Source organism: Sitophilus oryzae, unplaced genomic scaffold, assembly GCF_002938485.1.
Source record: "Sitophilus oryzae breed Bouriz unplaced genomic scaffold, Soryzae_2.0 scaffold_172_pilon_pilon, whole genome shotgun sequence".
Classification (NCBI taxonomy): domain Eukaryota; kingdom Metazoa; phylum Arthropoda; class Insecta; order Coleoptera; family Curculionidae; genus Sitophilus; species Sitophilus oryzae.
The window spans coordinates 2365491-2387055 of record NW_022146424.1 but is presented as its reverse complement, the minus strand read 5'-3'; the positions used below and the strand labels follow the sequence as shown (position 1 = coordinate 2387055).

At 31.5% G+C, this 21565-nt stretch overlaps 1 protein-coding gene across 3 annotated transcripts in view; it reads right to left on the bottom strand.

The window, feature by feature from the left end:
- Positions 1 to 21565, bottom strand: part of LOC115881730 (choline-phosphate cytidylyltransferase A-like) — a 36930-nt gene extending 15365 nt beyond the window's left edge. The window contains exons 1-4 of one of the 3 annotated variants that reach the window (XM_030899348.1): positions 21126 to 21565; positions 20862 to 20998; positions 16284 to 16509; positions 3631 to 4494 (exon numbers count right to left, since the gene is read on the bottom strand). In XM_030899348.1, coding sequence (XP_030755208.1) covers positions 3845 to 4494; positions 16284 to 16509; positions 20862 to 20998; positions 21126 to 21132 — 1020 coding nt within the window. In that variant the 5' untranslated portion in view covers positions 21133 to 21565 and the 3' untranslated portion in view covers positions 3631 to 3844. Of the gene's footprint in view, positions 1 to 3630; positions 4495 to 16283; positions 16510 to 20861; positions 20999 to 21125 lie in introns of those variants that run through there. The other 2 variants (XM_030899347.1, XM_030899346.1) reach the window with 2 other exon arrangements.

Sequence of the window (21565 nt, the reverse complement as noted above, 5' to 3'; positions counted from 1 at the left end):
AGTTATTTATTTATAAAAAAACTGCCTAGAAGTTTAACATTTTCCAAAAGCAAAAAAGAAACGTTCACTAAACAACATAAATTATTAAACACATAACGGGCAAAATCAGATCAATATCTGCTTAAATATTATATTTACATAATTCATGTTTATAATACTAGCCGACATAGCTTACCATAATCCACTCGCACTAATCAATAATAACAAATTCTATTTAATTTGGGGATTATTGTGATAAAGGTTGCTGATGTAGTTAATTTATTTTATAAATATCACAGATAATATTTTATATAATCCAAGTTATAAACATAATATATTTTTACTATAAACTATATACATATAGGTGTAGGTATAGTAAAACTGGGGTAAAGTACAGTAAAGATAAAACGAGTTTCATAATATAATTTATTTTTATTAATTATAAATACAACGTAATATAGAACATTGGTTCTAAAATATTGCACTTATATAAACTCTCCTATTAAAAAAAAAACATTTAATATATAAACTAAAATGAGTAAATAGGTATTTAAAACAAATATGTAACATACATAATATATAAAAGTATCAATATTAGTATAAAAAGTGTATAAGAAAATTTAATTAAAATATACCAGACGAAATTGCCCAATTTTTTTTATAGTTTTACTAGTAAATAGATAAAATTGCCTCAGAGTAATAAAATATATAAAACTATCAGTCAAGTAGTAGTTAGGCTATTATCTACTATTAGAATAATATAAATTGAAATCTATACCACTTCCAATACACGCTACAATTTAAAAAAGATATCAAAAACTAAACATACAACTACAATAAACATTTTTTGAAAATAAGTACTTCATAAAATAATGGTTCAATTTTGTTAAATTTGTCGCATTTATGGAATGGCAATCTTCACTTACTAAAAAAGGGACGACATGGTCCAAGCACTCCTGGACTAAGTACACTCTGATGCTGCCTACGCAGGTCTCACTTGTACGCTGCTCGTATCGACTGTTATATCCAAGTCGAGTTGGAAGGCTTTTTAACATCAAAGTAAGTAGGCTGGCTTCCAACTTACTTGGATGCTACGAACCCTCCCAACTCGACTTCATACATATAAAACATCTAACAGTTGATACTATACAAACAGCGTCAAAGTGAGACGCGCGCAACATCCATATAAGTATATTTATATGGTAGCCAAGTCAACCGGAGTCCATCCGTGTCAACCGGTCTTAAAATTAGATTTAAAAGTATATCTGGCAAGTAGAATAGGTATTTATTAGCACCAGTAGCTTTACAGCATATCTATTATGACTAGATCTATGCGACTTTATACAACTTTTACCGTTGTAAATAATACTAATGACTTTCCACGTAAATGTTTTAATCATAGTAGTATATTATATACCGAGGGTTTCATTTCTGCCAAAAAATTAAATAACCAACCTCGAGACAGTATTGAAAAGATTCCCCTTTAAGGTTAGTACAGGGTGTCCCATTTTGGTTGAAATCATACGGTATCTCCGTTATTAGCGAAGATAGAAGGATGCGGTTTGCGCAAACCTGTGCCACTTTTTTGTCAAACGAAAGATGCTGTAAACAAAATTTTCAGAGCCCACTTTGTTTCTGAGCTACAGGGTCTTTTTGAAAATTTTGCAATTTGGGACACCCCCCGTATCTCTGTTATTGCGAAAGGTATCGAGAAGGTGAAAACTTTTTATTGTAGAACTTTTTACGTAGAATACAGTGGCGTAGTCTGTTTCTCTACGAAAAGGATATTTTTAAAGATATGAACTAAAGTTAGGTTTTCTTAAATGGAACACCCTGTATATTTATAAATTATATGATCTGGTTTGCCATAAGCTTCTCAAAAATATATATCACTCGATATTTATTTTCACTATTTACTGCAATATTTTTAGAAAAATATTAAAAGATTATATTTTAGTAGGCCATGATTAATAATAAAAGAAACTAAAGAATTATTAATAGTATACTGCTATCTGTCTCTTGTTTTATTTTGAGAGCCACTAATAAATTCTTTATATATTAGGGAAACTTAATTCTCTACCGCTATTTGTAAATCTTGGAACCTATCGTATCGGAACTTTTAAATATTCCTTTAACTAATTTACGTGAAATATACTTTCAGCAAGATGGGGCTTCCCCTCGTAACTTAACTTACAACGAAAATATTAGAATTTTGTTAAATGACTATTTGCCAGATCAATGAATTGGGACCAATGGATCCATTGATAGGCTCCTTGATTCCCGGATTTGTCCTTTCTCGATTTCTGCCTGATTTTGGGGATTTTTGAAATATGAAATATATCGTGGCAACTAATACAATGACGAACACCTGGAAAATGCTTTAATTATGCAAGGTTTTAGATATTTACAAACCCATCCCGTTATAACAAATTCCGTTATAAAGAAAGAAAAATATATTCATATCATCACTAGAGATTCAGTGGTAACAGTTCAAAAATAAAATATATCAATCCCAAATAAAATTTTAATATGTGTATGACTATTTTAGTATACCATTTTGATTTTTATGTTATTTATCATGGCCTACTAATAAAAAAAATAATATATTTTAAATGTTGAAGTAAAGAGTGAAAACAAATATAGAGTAATATATATTTTTCAGAAGCTCATGGCAAGACGGATCATATGATTTATAAATATACAGGGTGTTCCATTTGAAAAAACATAAGTTTGGTTCATATTTTCAAAAATATTTTTTCCATAGAAAAACAGACTACGCCACTGTATTCTACTAAAAGTTCTACAAGAATCAGTTTTCACCTTCTCGATATCATCCACAGTAACGGAGATACGGGAGCTGTCCCAAATTACAACATTTTCAAAAAGACCCTGTAGCTCAGAAACGAAGAGCGCTATGAAAATTTTGTTTACTGCATCTTCCGTTTGACAAAAAAGTAGGACAGGTTTGTGCAAACCGCACCCTTCTAACTTCACTAATAACGGAGATACCCTATGATTTCAACTAAAATGGGACACCCTGTACACTATTTTATTTACAACCAAACCACTAATCAGAAAGCAGGCACCATTTTATTTTGAAAATTAAACTACTTATCTAAAACTACTAGTATCAAAAATGTCAAAAATTTGTAATTTTTTATTATAATACTATATTTTGGTGGTTAGTAGTCAAAATCGATAAACCAAAAATGTTGAATTTCTCCGTTAAACAGCCAAAATATTATCAGGAAGTAATGAAAATAGACCATTTTAACATTGATAGCTCACCCAGAGCATCAAGCAATTAAGAAGTTGCAGAAGTATAGAAATAAGAAGAAAGAACAAGAAACAGAGGAAATTGAAGAGATAAGTAAAGGTATGTAATTAATCAATCAAGATCGAGGGCAGAAGAGGTTTGGGACGGAAAAAATGTCGTGGCTGCGGAACATAAGACAGTGGACAGGCATTAGTAACATACAGACTTTGATCCACACAGCCAGAGATAGGGAAGATAGGGAAAATGTGGTCGCAAACATCCATTAATGGATAAGCAGAGAAAGAAGAAGATGTAATTGGAAAAAAGAAGTTAAGGTAGATAAGTTACTAGTAACGTCAACATTACACATGTGGTTGTAAACAAAATATATTTTATTGAAGAAAATTATCTATTGCCCAAAGTAAAACAGTAAATGTATCTATGGCAGTATAAACAGTTTTCAAAACTATAAAGTTAATGTAGTTACTATAGAATAATAGTAATAATACTATATTACTGAATAAAAAAAACGAAGCAATTGACTATTAAATTTCTAATTAAATTTTCAATTTTCACTGAATAAGACTAGATCAATACGACTAGATTAAGTTAAGACAATCTCTGCCTTTTAGCCGAAGGCTCTTCATATTCCTCCTCATCTGCCGACGACTCAGGTGTAATAGCTTTCATCAATTTATCTTTGGAATAGTGCAACAGTCTCAGCGGTTTCTTCACGAAAATCTTCACAAAATTCTCCACAACTTCCTTTGACTTGTCCTCCCACTTCGACAAAAAGTCATCTCTCCGTTCACCGAGAGAACCAAACAAGTGTTTCCCCTTGTCTTTTAACTCGTCCATCTTGTTTTGGAACTTGAATTTCTTCTCTTTGAGGAACGACACGTTGAGCTCTTTGGCTGAGTAGCCTCGGGCAAGGTTTCTTCTGACGTACACGTCATAATCCTTGACAATTCTGGCAACTATGTCGGAAGTAGACACGCCATTGGTTCTTTGAGTGGCTATGAACATTCCTCGCTTTTTGAGGTCTGCATAGATGTCTTCTACCTCTTCACAGGCGTAAGGTTCATCGTCGTGTGCCACGAAATCTATTTTGTACTTTTCAAAAAACTCGTCTGTATACTCCCAGGGGGCGTTCCGGAGTACTTCGTCCACGTAGCGACAGTGTCTGACAGCGTTGTATCTTTCTTCTTCGTTCAAAACGCTTCTACCTTTGTATTGGTGCAACAATTTGTCACTGCAAACTAGAAATAAATAAAAATATTAGTAATTATACACGAAAAAAGACCTGAGAGATTATATTATTATTTTATAGTTCAATGATCAACAATTTGAATTAATTTTTCAGTTTCAAATAATCACATTAATAATTTTCATTTGTGCAACGTGTTCGGTCCCTATAGTTTATTAGTTATTGTTATTATTAACGACTTTGGTATTGCATTAAATTGGGATTTTTTCGTTATAATTTTTTTATTTAAAGATTTCTAAATTTTTATCTATTGATTTACAATGTTTAATTACGTCTGTATCAATAATTAACTCAGAGAAAAATCAAAGATTTTCCTTGATTTAAGTAAGATCAATCTTCGGATTGTTACTGGGTTTTTAACAGGACACTGTCTCCTCAACGAACACCTCAGAAGATTGAAGCTAAGAAGCAACGACGAATGTAAATTCTGTAGGGAAAATGAGGAAACACTTAGAACACCTCATCAATGTATATGGTTAGTCTATGTTTTGTATAATTTTATATAAACCACTTAATTTTCGCGCTTTCAGATAGAGCGGCGCGTCCGCGAGTTCCATAAGTATAAATGAACAATTTCACATGAGTCGCGTATGCTACGTCCGGATGATTTCGTCTGACAGCTATCTTGAAAAAAAAAACAAGCAGCACAAAAACAGCGCGGACGCTCCGCTCCATCTAAAAGGGCTGTATGTTTTCGAATTAATGATTCGTTGAACCAAATTTATTTTTTGTTTAACTCAAACCTAACATAAAATTAAAATCTGTCCTTATGAACTTTATACTCAATAACTTTTTATGAAAAATATAGGACAAACGTTTCGATTATAATTGTTTGTTTCAATTATTAATTTATTTAGTCTTTACCAATTCAAATTAAAGCAAAATATGTTTTTGATTTATTAAAAACCGATGAGAGATTATTGAAAGAAAATACATACATATCTTTTATTATTTTGTTCGGATCTAATAACAAACTACATCAATGTTAATTGAATGCGTCACTAAACATTAATAATAAGTAACAAGTAACTAGTTTAAGCATATATAAACAATTTTATTATTAATAAACATCGACGCCCCACATAAAAAACAATATGGGGAATTCCAATGGGTAACATTAACAAATGACCTTATAACCGATTGAAAAAGTTGATCACATTTTTATATTAAAAGCACATAAGACTTTGCTATGGAATTATGTAAAGAAGGTTTTATTTGCCACCTTAAATTTTAATAAAACACGAACCTTGAAAAGTTAATTTATTGAAAAAAGTGCACTTTCATTTCGCAATAGCGTAAACGTGATTTTTGTGGAAGCCATAAATAATTTAAGAACCAATAAAAATTTGAGCTACATGTTACATGTTTAACATTATAGAAAAAAGAACTCATAAAGGTACTGAGAACACGTATCATAAAAATAAAAATTTTAAGATTTTTTTGATAACTTAACTTCTTTATTTTTAAGACTTTGAGGATCAAACATCAACAAAATATTCCTTATGTTTGGATTAAATGTTCTCGAAAATAAAGAAATAATTTAAAATTCCGTTACAATACGGAAATAGATTGAAGTTTTGATATTACAATCATATATAATTTATACGGTTTTGTAACAAATGCTCTGCTATTTTATGGCAAATGCCGAAGCTCTGCAAACCTTAATCAAGCCTTAATCAAAGCACGTGTGTTTGGAAATTTGGATGTGGCTTAACACGACAGGATCGGGCTAAACCTTAGGGTACGAACATAGTGGAGGCAGGTTTCTGCTTTCCGGCAACCAGCGCCGTCTCTGGGGACCTATTCTTGACCACTCGCATCTTCAAATACTCGCTCACATCTCGCATCTCCGAAAAAGCCATATAACAATACACGTGATGCGTAACTTTGCGTATATGCCGTGTATTGTTATATGGCTTTTTCGGAGATGCGAGCAGGGTTCGGAAGTAGTTAATTAAGAGGAAATTTACCACATAGGGGTATTTGGTCTATAAACCTGGCCAAAAGTGAAATATTTTATTTTCATTTTTTATCTTAACTGAATACAAATCTATAAATACTAAATGTAAGCGCGTTTATTAGCTTTTTTTAAGTCGTAAGTTGACTATCAAATAAATAATATATTTCAATTATAAGTATGAATTATCTTGAGTGTATTCTGAATATTTCTAAGTATAAAATAGTGGAATTGTTTGTAGTGCTTTTTTGCAAATTGTTTATAATAACTGTCATGATGGATACAGAGCCAGCTGGCAAGTCCTGTTTTATGCCATATTTTATTATTTTGAAACGTTTCCTTCTATTCTATTCCTTTATAATGTTTTATATTTAAACAATCAGAGGCATTTTTATAAGATGTAAGACTATTCGGCAATATTCCGCATGGAAATTAGTATCCGTTCAATGCTTAAAGTCTCCAGCTTTGGAATATGTACAAAAATCTTGCCAATATTTGCCACTGCCAAAAAAAACATTGATTTAAATAGATTCTTAAAGGAATTAGTCTTTACCCTATAACACCCATCCTCCCTCAAATATCGTCTATAATATACAAATTACTTTCTTGTTCTAGCATCCTCATCCAATTGCATGGTTTTGCACAGAATGGCCCTATTTGATCGGTGGAAAGGGTTTCAGAGTAGAGGAAAAAATATTGTGTAGGAAAAACAAAATGGGGTTCCATATTAGCACCCTCTCCTCTAATAATTAATATTACTAGCAAAAAAGCAGAAAAATCATAAAACATAATTTTGGCCAACTTTTAGTTCTTAATACACTCTGTGCGCCGTCGGCGCGTGCAAAAGCAGAAATAAATAAATTTTCGTTCCGGTAAAAGCGAGAACGCCGATGAACACTGGTTGACGGCGCCTACCTGCTTTCACTGTGAACTAGCCGATTTGATAACACGCTTTAATTTTTCAAGGTTATAAGCGCGAGGCGGCGCGGCCCTACTATGTACCCATATACAGGGTGTCCCAGAAATACCTGCAAGTATTTTAACTTAACTAGTAGTATAGGTCAACCCCAGAAACACGTCTATGAGGTTTTTTCTAAATATTTTTTTTTGAAAAATCGGATTTTTTTTTAGTTTTTATTTAAAAACCATAATTTCTTAATAATATGGCAACATAGTTAGTAGATTAAATTTACAAGAAAGAAAATCCAGAAAAGATCCAGTGGTTCTCAAACAAATCTCAAAGTATTGGAAAGAATGTGTAAGGGCCAAGAACTATTGACTATAATAAAACGACTGGAAGCAGCATATTTTGGTCATATTTTTCGAAATAACAAATATAGTTTCCTACAGCTGATCGTTGAGGGAAAGATTGAATGAGAAACGAGGCATCGGGCGTAAACGGTTTTCCTGGTTGCGGAATTTGCGCCAGTGGTTTAATATAGGAGAGGCCAGTGCAATTATCCGTTTGGCTCAAGACAGGGAGGAATTCCAATTGATGGTCGCCAACCTCCGATGAGGAGAAGGCACATGAAGAAGAAGGTTCTCAAAATTTTAGCAAAAAATCATTTTTTTTGGAAATTTTCAAAGTAAAATAACTCCGTTATTTTGGAGTTATTTGAAAAACGATAAAGAGAAAATATGTTTCTTTTTAGAGATCTACCACCCTTTAAAATACTTGCACTTATTCCTGGGATACCCTGTTTATAACAATACACGTGATGCGTCTACGCAAAGTTGCGAACGATGTCAAGAATAGCTACCCAGATTGGCGCTGACTACCAGTAAGCGGGAAACCTGCTTGCACTGTGTTCGCACACTTAGGCAGATTTCTGAAATATAATATATATTTGCTTCGGCCACACACCCGGTTTACCCGACCCCCGAGAACGACGTGAACAGTACAGCGTAATAGCACAAATTAGGTATCCTATAAGTATACAGATAAAAATCTTGTCCCTAATTCGTAGTACGAAAATTGTTTTTCATGACGATGTGCAAACGAGTAAAATTTCCTGTGCGCAAAAACAAACTCGCGTAAAATAACAATAAACAGCGTAATAGAGAAATATCGCTAAACCGATTAGCGTGCATGGACGTTAATAAGGCCAGGTGTTATTTGCCTTTGGTGCTTTACGTGAGGTGGTATTAACTCTCTTCATTTATAGTTATCGGATTGGAAAGAATTCTGTTCGCGTCTCGTCCGCTATTTAAACTTAACCTAACTTTGATTTTAAAACTTTGAAATTGTTTTGTTTACTAGGTATTTTAAAACTAAAGGGCTAAAGTGCTTATTTCCAGTGCTTTATTGTTCAACGTCTGCCAGTGGGTTTAGGGCAACAAGCAACAAATTCTGTTAGAAGGGCTAAGTCGTCATCTGCTGTAAACCTAAGCCTCTTTATAGGTTTTTTAATATTGGAAGAGTAAAATTATCCATATTTTGGGCCATATTTATTTAAATAAAACTAATCCCAGCTACTTAAATATCAAATTACCTAATAAAACTAAAGTAATAATTCAAACATAACCTAAAATAAAAGATCTCGCCGGCCGGCCCCGGTTGTCAAATACCATTACATGCCCATTTAAGCAATTTTTAAACGTTATTTAGAAATAGCGCTTGGTGTAATTGATCCGCAAATTACGTCTGGCGGTAACGTTATTAGCGGGTGTTGCGTTAAAAATTGACTCGCGCATATCGTAACCATGATAAGGTAGGCGTAAATACTGCATGACGCTATTCGGTTTTCCGATATCTCTCTAATAACTGTGCCGGTCAGGCGCTGTGCACAATTTTAGAGGCCATAAGTGGGCGTGCTATGTGCGCAAACTAGTAACCTAACTAGTGCCCGATTCCAAAAATTGGAACAACGAAAAACAATAAGGAAAAAACAAAGTTTATAATCTGTGTGGTAATAGACTCTTAATAGGCAGCACAATCATTGTTTCAGTCTATTTTATGTCCGATGCTCCATGAATGTAGGCAAATCCTAGTTTTGCAAACGGGTTTGTTTTATTTTGAATACTTACTTAATTAAATGCTTTAAAACGTATTCTAAAGATTTTATTTACTTCACAATTTATTTCCAATATATAGAAAAATTAAGAATCTGTCTTGTTATGTTGATATTGTTATCAAAAACGAAATAAGACTTTTGTTTAAACCTTTAATTTCTGAATAAGTTAGGAAATAAAATAATTACCTCTTTCTATGTACAATTAATGTAGTTCTTGTGAAATCCCGTTACTCATAAGAGCGATGCATTATATAACAATTTATATATAATTTAGAAAATGAGATAGTTGGTAAATTCCGAAAGTATGTGTAATAGATATACAGTTATTTATAAATAAATTCTGATGAAAGAAAAAGTAATAAAGTTTGCTTGAGATCAAATTATTTTCAAGTCTCTTCTGGATTGTAATATTTATTTTTTCAAGAAAAATACTTCGATAACCGTTAATATTGATAATTATTGTACGGAATGCAAACGTTTTAAGAGATATTTATATTTTTGATAAAAATAATTCTTGTTATATCAGCATTAAAGTTAAAATGGACCACTTGGGAGCACCAAATATTTAAATATTTTTCAAAAAAATGAGAATACCAATAATTATTATTTAGATACAGTATATAACGTGACTGAATATTTAAATAATTAAAACAATATATCCAAAATTTACTAACATCGAAGAAACAAAATCCACACGTTACTAACATCTATAAATACATGAGCACTAGTATTATTAAGTATGGATTGATCTATTTATTGTTGACATTGTAACAATTTATTTTGTGTCATGCATCTCATGCATTATAGGTTATTATTATGTATGAGTACCTAGATAAGCAAATTATAAAAGACAAAAGTACAAAAAGATAATTTTGTTAGATTTTTTTTGTACATAAAAATGAACTTTACCCCAAAAATAAATTAATTATTTGGAGAAGAGCTTAAAAGACTGCTAATTCTGAATTTTAACGATGAACCCTTATAAACTAATTATTTTTTTTTGTTATACATTATCATTAATTATTGTCAATACATTATTCATTATAATAATTGACAATAAAGTGGGTTACTTATTTGTCCAATTCAAATAATTGAAGCTGTCTAATGATTTTTAATACTTTTATTAGGTTTTTATAGAATAATTATTATTTGCATTGTCCACATTAATCTTTTATGCTAGACAAATTTCGAAATATGTACGTAAACAAGTACCCTAACATTAAATAACCTATGTACATGAGTCAACGATAGACTAAAGTCCATTATCTCATTTGCTTCGAGGTTTACCAAATATTGGTAAATATAAAAGTTATAGGGAAGGTTAAGACCAGAGTACTTAAAAAAAGTGCGGCGGATATAACATATGTTTTTTTTAATACAACACAATATTTTTATTTTATTTGTAGATTCTGCGTAAAATTCTGTAACTTTTTTATATGTAATTTATTATTTTTTTTTAGTTTATTATATGTAACGTTATATACCCAAAATTAATAGTTTTTGTAATATTTCAATTTGTTTAAACAAATGTTAGATTTCAGTTAGGTTAGGTTAGTCGATTAAGTAAAAGATTGTCAGTAATACCAGCGAATTCTGAATTTGGACTCATAAAATTTTAGGGAGAGTTTTATAGAGATGAAGAAAAAGATATATGTAAAGATACTTTAGTTAGATGCTACAGAGTGTTCAAAATATATTTATGAATTTCAACTAGGTACTTAAAATTATAAAATTTCAACTATTTTAAACGACACACTCTATATATTATCATTTTTTCTGATATAGATTTTACAAAACTCTTCAATTCTTATCAGGTATGTATATTATATACTAATTTTTAATAGTTAACTTATCCTGAATTTTTCAATTTTTACTCTTCTTTTTAATTTAATTATGCTAAATCATCAGAATATATAAAATGTTCTACAAAGATACTATTAGATACAATTTTTCAGATCATTCGTGTTAAATGAAAGAATTTCTTAAACAATAGGTAAATATTACGCTAGAGCAAATCTATTGTTTTAGTACCTATTATTTTTGTTATGTACTTGATACTGATTTAGTACTGTGAATATCTATACTATAGCTTTGTTCGGGTTCTTGTTATTACCGATTCTGAACCGTCCTAGAACTCTGCAGCGCATGCGCAAATGAAATAATGTCTTCATATTTCCTTCTGCGCATACGCATCACAGTTCTAGGACGGTTCAGAATCGGTAATAAGAGAAACCCGAAGTAAGCTTATATGTAACATTCTCAATTCCAGATTAAGACACACGTAATGATAAAAAATAAATCTGAATATAACAATACAAATACCATATCCTAGAATAAAAATTACATTATAAACATATTTTACTCAGAATATTACTACGAGGATGGTCTGAAAAGTTCCCGACCTCAACGTGAAGATGGCAGCACTCGTAGATAAAAACTAGTGAATTTTCATTGTTCATCTGTTGACAGTTATTCGCCAAAGTTTCAGCCATTTTGGATGCGCAGTTGTTATGTAACAGTCGTTTGAGTGAGTTGATGTGAGTGTTTTTGTGAAAATGGCCAAAATTGAGTATCGAGCTGTCATTAAATATCTGGTTTTGAAAGACAATACACCTACATAAATTAAACATGAGTTGGATTCTGTGTATGGGGACTCTGCACCATCATTTACAACAGTGAAATTTTGGGCAGCTGAATTTAAACGTGGCCGTAAGAGCTTGGGAGACGATGAACGTTCGGGACGTCCAAAAACTGCAACTACCGACGATAACATCCCCAAGGTTCACCAAATTGTGCTAGATGATCGCGGAATTAAAGTGAGAGAGATAGCAGAGGTTATGAACAAATCAAAAGAACGTGTTTGTCACATATTAAAGCAAGATTTAAGCATGAGAAAGCTGTCCGGGCGTTGGGGGCCGCGTTTGCTCACGTTAGACCAAAAGCGTGTTCGAATGAACATTTCCAAGGCTATGTTGGCGCAGTTTAAGCGCAATAAATCCGAGTTTTGGCGTCGATTAATTACTGTAGATGAAACTTGGGTACACCACTATACACCAGAATCAAAAATACAGTCCAAACAGTGAACGACGAAGGCAGAACCGGCTCCAAAAAAGCAAAAACTGTTATTTCGGCTGGGAAAGTGATGGCGACTGTTTTTTGGGATAGTCATGGAGTTATTTTAATTAATTATCTTCAAAAAGGAAAAACCATCACAGGAGCATACTACGCATCATTACTTGATAAGCTAAAAGCAGAACTTGCGGAAAGACGGCCACATTTACAGAAAAAGAAAATCCGATTTCACCAAGATAACGCACCGTCTCACACCTCAGCGGTTGCCATGGCGAAAATCCACGAATTACGGTTTGAATTGCTTGAGCATCCGCCTTACTCACCAGATCTAGCCCCTAGCGACATTTTTTTGTTCCCTCATTTAAAAATTGCGCTCGGAGGACAGAGATTTTCGTCAAATGAAGAGGCAATCACCTTCGTGAACCACTATTTTGCAGAGAAAAACGCCGAGTACTATTTGGACGGGTTACAGAGATGGGAGCATCGCTAAGAAAAGTGTGTAGAGTTACAAGGGGACTATGTTGAACAATAAAAAAAAATATTCAGAAAAAATATCTTGTATCTTTCTTAAGTCGGAAACTTTTCAGACCATGCCTTGTTAGAGTCTATGGCACAGATTTGTGAGGACTCTATGTTATTTTGTTAAATTTTCTGCCTTACATCTTATAAGTAACAATTTCGACAGAAGACTATCCAAAATTTGACAAAAAACAGTATCACTGTCAATAGTCTCGCATCGAACAAAATATACAAGTAATTTTCATCTGATTTTTTGCCATTTATTTGTTTAAATTTAATGTTACAACAAGCCTTAAAATACCTTCTATATAATTTAGTTACTTGCACTGCAATATCCTGATTTTTAAGTAGTTTTAACGGGTTAAGTAACGGATGTGACATAAAATATTGTTAAGACCCTCTAGGCGAAGTTTACAGACAGTAAAGCCCGTAAACTTCCAGGTCAAAACTAGTTTAAACTCGAAAGCTTCGAACTAGAATGAAGTTATGAAACAATTATTAAATTAGAGACCAATTTTTCATCTCCAAATATAATAATTCAGTTACTTATTTTTACTATAAATACATTAGATACTTCCGGTAGGAAGAACCTTCAACAAAACTTTTTGTGTTTTATAAACCTTCCTTAAAATAGTATTTATTTTATTAAAAAGCAATAACCTTCATGGACAAATTTCATATAAATCAATAAATAAATATAAAACCATAATAAATAAATATAAAGCCATATGAAGCTATAGTCCATAGCATAGCTAAACATATGCTATGCTATGGGCTATAGCATACAGGGCGGTCCGAATTGTATATATTTATTGTATTATTATAATTATTTGGAAAAAAAACTGACGAAAAAAAACGAAACGAAGCATTTTAGGAAATAAATTGATACAAACTTTTTTACTTATTTTTATCTGCAGAATATGTAATATGTTACCGAAGTTTCCAGATTACATTTCAGACTAAACTATACCGGGTGCGTCTCAAAAGTGGCTCACCTCTAAAACTTTTTTATTTTAACAGTTGAAAAAACGAGATTTGGTATGTTGGTATATGACATAAATTAGGATTGATTGACGTATTCAATTGTTTTCGGTCACTTCCTGTTTCACCGGAAATGACTACAACTTTTGATTTTTAAATGCCATCCTCGGTACTTTTTTACTTTATTTGATAGAAAATAACACTCTGAATAGAATGACATATCATATGTCAACTTTTGACATTTTCACATATGGTTTATTTGAAATTATAACTTGCGGTTCGTAACGAAAACTTGACTTGAAATGCCAAGTGTGTGATACCAAATTATTCGTAAAAAAATGCTTTTTCCAAATATGCTAATGAGCCACTCTCGTTCCATTTGAAAAAATTGAGATATGATTAAAAATACGATTTGAGCATTTTCTAACTGGCCAGGACAGGACACTAAAAACCTTAGACAATCAAATATATTTTTCCAAGGCTTCTTGATTAAGAATTACTGTTTTTAACATAACCATGGCACTCTAGATTGCATTTTAAAATTTAATTTTGTTTTAAGCGAGAATGTCAAAAGTTGACATATGATATGTCATTCTATTCAGAATGTCATTTTTTATCGAATATATTAAAAAAATACCGAGGGTGCCATTTGAAAATCAATAGTCGTAGTTATTTCCGGTGAAACAGGAAGTGACCAAAACAATTGAATACGTCAATCAATCCTAATTTATGTCATATACTAACATACCAAATCTCGTTTTTTTATCTGAAAAAATAAAAAAGTTATAGGGGGTGAGCCACTTTTGAGACGCACCCGGTATATTAATCCCCACAAGTAAGGACGTCACATGAAAGAATAGCCTTAAATTTAAGCAGGTATTGGTTAAATGCACAACGCCCAAATGCTAATGTTATAAGACCAGTGTGTTTTGTATTTTCATACTTTTATGAAGAAACTGGCTTAACCCACGGCTACACAGAAAACGAGTAAACAAGTAAAGCGTTTAAAGCGTCTTAAAACTAGTAAAAAAATAAGGCGAACATATACGAGTGGCCCGACGAAAAACGTGTTGCGTTTAGCGCTTCTTAATATTAAAAAAAATACGTTTTAAATGCTTTACTCGCTTTCTGTAAGGCCGTGGACTAAAATCTATCAATCTATCAACAAATCGAAGTTTAATTATGATCTAGAACAGTGATGGGCAAACCTTAAAAAAACCAAATATAAAAAGTTTCATAATGCAAATATTTGGCTCTAACAACGGCCGGAGTTGGTTGTTATTACTTACGCTGAAAATAATTAATAAAATTCTGAAACCAGACGTACGAGACGTTTTCTGTGTCGAAGAAATATCTTCAGCATGTTTGAATCTTATGATACCAGTAATCAGTACAACATTGCAGAAAGTTAATACAGTAAGAAACATATCAAGTTTTTAGAAATAAAAACGACGTGATTAATTATGATTTGTTTTTTTCAGACCTGTGATAGGAGAATCAAAAAAAAATAAATAAAAAACGAAAATTGGTTGATAAAGGAAATGTAAGTAGCAGTAGCCGACCATTTGACAGACATATGGACCGAAATCAAGAACAGTTAACCTAATAGGACTGCTATTCAGCCGAAAGTAACTGCCACGTGCATGCGAAAACTCTTCGCTTTGTGACGTCATTGTAGTCCTTGTCATGATAGTGTGCGTATTATTGGTTGCCGTATGCAAAATATTCATTATTTAGTTTATTTATTTAAACACCTTATACGTATGTAGTATAATACGCATAATGCATTTTTAAGTACAACAGTTCCCAGCATCACCTGTTGCAGACATTCTTTTTAGAGTACTTCGGGTATTTGGATATTTTTCTTTAAAATAGTTAATAAACAATATCGTAGGCACTTAGTCACTATCCACAACAAAAAATGAACGTATTTATAAACTCTATAGCTCTAAAAACTTTCAAAACACCTTTTTCACATTTAAAATCGACAAAATAATTAACTTAAAATTTCTCAGCTGTTATTTTTATTAGTTTACCATAGGCAACCAATAATACACACTATCATGACAAGGACTACAATGACGTCACACCTGTCAGCTGAAGCGCGGGAAGAGGCGAACGTACGTCTTATGAGGATGAGCAATCCTATTACTTTACCGTTCTTGGACCGAAATGACACACCGAGCTCAAAAGGTTGACCATCACTGATCTAGGAGTTTGATAATAATCAATAATCACCTCCTACGATGAGGTAGACATTGGGGAAGACGTTCTTGGCCTGCCTGAGCAGCCTGGCGTGGCCCTGATGGAACAGGTCGAAGGCCCCGTCAGCGTACACCCTGACCGGTCTGTGACTGTCGCCCCTTTTCGCAGTTTCCATGTCGATCTTAACGGAATAGTCGATATTGTCGCGGATCTCCGTGGGTACGGAGTCCTCGCTAAAGGGTGCGGCCGTGTAGTTGCCCTGCAAAGTTAGGGGACACAGTGTCAGAAAAAAATAGGTCTCTAGAATGGGGGCTCTAATAGCGATCGCAATACAGAATGGTGTTGGCTTTTTAGATCACTAATTCCACTTAGTTCTCATATACAATCATTCTTTAAAGGCGGGATGACACGGTCCAAGTGTGCTTGGACCAAGTACACTTTGACCAAATCAACCGGATACTGCCCTATAAATATATGTACCTATACAGAAGTTATACAGGGTGGTCCGAACTGTATTCCGGAAACTTTCCAGAATACAAATTCCGATTTTACAACATATTCTGCAGATAAGTAAGAAAGTTCATATAAATCTATGTCCTATAAAGGGGGCTTAGTTTCGGAGATACAGGGTATAGAAGTAGTGTTTCCAAATAATTCCTGAAGTAACATGAAAATTGGTGTCTGGAATTTTTTTTGACATGGAAAATTTGATTTTGATGTCTCTATGATTCCTACTTGTAGAGGGCGCCACCTACATATTTTTAACTGATTTGAAGAGTAGTAACTTTTCGCCCGTACATGAGTAAAAAATATACATTTACGGCGTATTTTAGTTAAAAAAGGTCTCTTGGTAAAAATCACTATGAGTAATGGTTCTCGAGATATTTGAAATAGAAATTATCAATACCTGTCATCATTGACATAAATTAAACATGTTAACTAAATAGTTATTAGACTGGAATCATAAATATGAAATGTTTTTGTGCCAAAAGTTCGACAGAAATCGACAGAACGAATTTTTTCGAAGAATAATTTATGACTAATTTAAAGAAATAAAAAGTTCCCAAATTTACAATTTAAGTGACATAACTATCTTAAACATGTGTTTTTTGTATTGACTGTTTCCATTCTAAATATGTTGACAACGGTTGCTCGCAGCGAATTTTACCAGATACTATATATATAATTTTCATAAAAAATCACGGCAAAGACAAAAAGTTATCACTCATCGAAACAGTTAAAACACATGTAGGTGGCGCCTCCTACAAATAGGAGTCATATTGACATCAAAATCAAATTTATCATGTCAAAAACTCCAATTTTCAGACACCAATTTTCATCCAAATATTGACGTTACTTCAGAAATTATTTGGAAAAAATCGAAATAAAAATGAAACTTCTACACCCTGTATCTCCGAAACTAAGCATTTTAGGACATACATTTATATGAAGTGTTTTACTTATTTTTATCTAGAATATGTTGAACGTAAGTAATATGATGAAGTATAGCAAGCTGTACCTTGCTACTCCCAAGGCGTTAAACGCTATACGGGAGCTATTATTTTTATTATGTTGAATACAATGAATACAATTCGGACCACCCTGTATATAGGCGATACCAATTAAACTTTTAGTTACGTAATCGAGGGCGCTATTTTCAAATTCATTGTTGCCAACCATGGACATATTCGGCGCCGGGCTGACTAACTTAAATTTAAATTTCCCGCTGAGGATTCAGGTGGTAGCTCTGCTGTAAAAAATGTTGCCACATTTTATTTATTTGTTTTCTGACATTGTCATTCGTTTTGACATATTAGTTTTGAATTACGAGTTTTTGGTTTAAATAGATAGTGTTGTGATACTTGATTGAAAATGAACATTGCTCTTTTTAGAATACATATTATATTATAAATTCAATATAATAATGAATAAAGTTCAATATAATAAGTTCAATGTAAATAAAATAGTATACATTATTTAAATATGTGTAATCTTCTTTTATACTAGGATTTATAAATATTCTCTGTGACACCAAAAAACGGCGTGACGTCACATCCTACCACATTGTTAAAACCGGCGTATTCTCAGAAAGAAAGTCTACCAACTACTTTTGAAGTGGAACAATAGACAAATCTACCATTTTGTTATGCTGGGTTAACTACCTTGAACCATTCTCGAAATTTACAAGATAAAATAATGACTCACAAATATTGGAGAGTCTGGTCATGAATGTAAAGTCTATTTTAATACTTTTACTTTTAACTCAGATAAAGAGAAAAGAACACATAAATTAGCAGATATAACTTCAGTGATAATGAAATTTAATGTTACATAAACTTTTTGACATATTTTATAATGAATCATTACATTGTTTATTGGATATCAAAGTATAAAACATAATTTAACCATAATTTTCAGCATGTACAAGCGTAAAAATGTGTGCACAAATATAAAAATTATTCCTCTTCATTAATATTTAAAAAATTAGTGAACTTATAAATGAACTAAAGAAGGTAAATGGAAAATGTTGTTTTGATAATTCCAGGACATTAAAAAAAATAGGAAACAACAGTTAAAAATGTATTTTTGAATTATAAAGAAAACTATAAAGTTAATTTTTGATTTTATTTTTCTTAAAAAACGATTGCTTTTAGAAATCTTCAAGCAATGTGGAATACAGTCGATCTACGGAAGTATCTTTTCCAAAATTTATACTATTTGATTTTTCTGTAATATTTTGTGAACTCTGAGTAAATATTTGATACATTCCTGAACAGACAGCATAACACCATCTCCTGATTGATATTTACTATTATTTTAACCTTAGGTTTTGTGATTGCTGGACCTATATTTTTATCACTTTGTTTTTTACACTTTAACTGATTTGATTCTCAATTCAACGAATTCAAAATTTTCGTGTTGAATACATAATTAAAAATAGTATATAATTTTAGAGATGCCTCAATACTAAATAAATAATTTGATTACAGTTTTGTTGTATTTTCCTGTAGCCAGCCATTCTGTATTGCGACCTAAATATTAAAAGAAAAAATACAAAACAAAAGTATCTAACGAAGAAAAATAAATATAACAGTTATAAGATAAATAAAAAAATACCTACACTGGTCGCACCCTTGTCTATTTTAGCCATTGAATAAAAACATTTTGGGAAATATAATTATTATATACTATGTATGAACATGTTGCAGATTCTAAAAAGTTGAAAATATCATAATAAAACATGATCACTAAAAATTTACTAAATCAAATAAATTGACTAAATCATTTACTAAATCAAAAAATAATTGAAATTGACCAAACAGATAGTTTGCTTCCTTTGCATCAGACTTCAGCACAAGACAATTATAATAAATTGCTTTAATGTCTATATTATTCTAGGATATACAGTTAGGGATAATGGTACTATTCAAACTAAGAAAGAATATTTACAGTTGGAAAACCCAGAGCCATAAGAATTTCTTGAAAATGATATTAAAATAAAACAGGCAACAGGTGAAATAATTTCAACTGCATTCTTAGATTTCTTAGGGTGTTATATACCTTAATGTTCGCCACCCTCATAAAAGACGTTATTTGCAATTTAAGAATAACAATAATACATAATAATAATAATACAAATAAGGTAATAATAAAAAAGATGCTTAGAGAATACTTCTATTTACAAACAAAAAATTCAATAATTAAAATTTGAATTTTGAAAGAGCTACCAAAATGCTCTTAAAGTTTCATCTATACAGATACAATTGAGACACTCTATACATATATAAAGCTGGTTTTTAATTAGTGCTTGTAATTAATTAATTATCTTTATAGTTGTTTTAACTAATATTTTATTACTTTGAATTAAAATTAATTATGGCAATAAAGGAAAAGTATTTATGCAAATACATTAAAAATTTTAAGTTTACCCACTCTTAGTTACCAGCAACCAAAAATAAACATCTTAACACTAAATTTTTATTATAAAAAATATGTATTCGCTATATACAAACTAGAAAAATAAAATAAATTCATAATGATCTTGATGACAAAATAACCTTTGACTTGCAAATTAATAAATTGATTATAAAAAACTTTGATTTCAAGTACCATAATTATTAATACAAGGAGTTTTAGGAAAAGATCAAAGAATGTAAAGCATAAATTTATGATGAGAGATCAATCTGTGCAAATAGCTTTACATAAAACATTGTCTACATGTCTACAAGCTGTTTAAATTATTCAAATAGTTGATCATCGAGATAAACCACTACCTACAAGCTTTTTTTATCTAATATTTTTCTTACTTACCTTAATTTCACATTGTTTACATCAAAAAAATTAAAATAATAAATCACAGCATAAAAACTTTTTCAAAATTCTATTAATTACAACCAACATTATGATTTTGTATGCATCAAGTAGTATGCATATACATTTATACATTTGCTTTTACACTTCCAAAGTACACTAATGTTCTGTTTAAATTATTCAGTGTTTCTGTTGGTACATGCTTAAAAATTGCTAAAATTGGTCACAGGTACCTCTTAGTTTTATTTTAAATTGGGGATTATTTTTATATCTTGGTAAATATCAACTAGTTAAACTTACCGAACTGAGTGGCTGTATGTGTGAAGTTAAATTGAGCACTGTAACTGCAGCAACCCCTTCTTCAGAATGACTCCTGGTTCTTTTTCTGGACATTGTTATAAAGTTTCTAAGGTCAGTCCTTGAATGTGAATCTACGTCTATAAAAAGCCATAAAACATATGTCATGATGTAATATTCAGATAACCTATATAACTATTCGAAATGTACACTAAAATAGGTCTATAAGTTTTTGAAATTAATCAATAAAACTGAAAAAGGACTTACCTAACATCGAAAATGCTTAATCCAGAGATTTCTAAATACTATTTTAAATCTACACTCCCGAGATATCACTGTCAATTAAAAAATAAATATATTCTTGACGTAGATCGATTTGGGGTACAAAATACGCTAATACTTTTTCTAGTCGATTAGAGGAAACCAAAAATTTTGTTAGTTACTTTATAATAATAAACTTTCTCCAAAAAACATTTCAAACGTTCAACAATACACCGCTTACTTAAGTGAATGAAATGACAGAAAAGGATTTGTGCATTTGACAAGTAGGCTACGAGTTTGCCATAGTCGGCGCCGGATAAGGTTTGATAAAATATTTATAAAATTACTTAATCGATAATACTTATAAACACGAGTTTAAATTGAAACTACTAGTGCAATAAACTTAAATTATCAAGTTGTACACTTTATCTAGCGATATCAAAGTT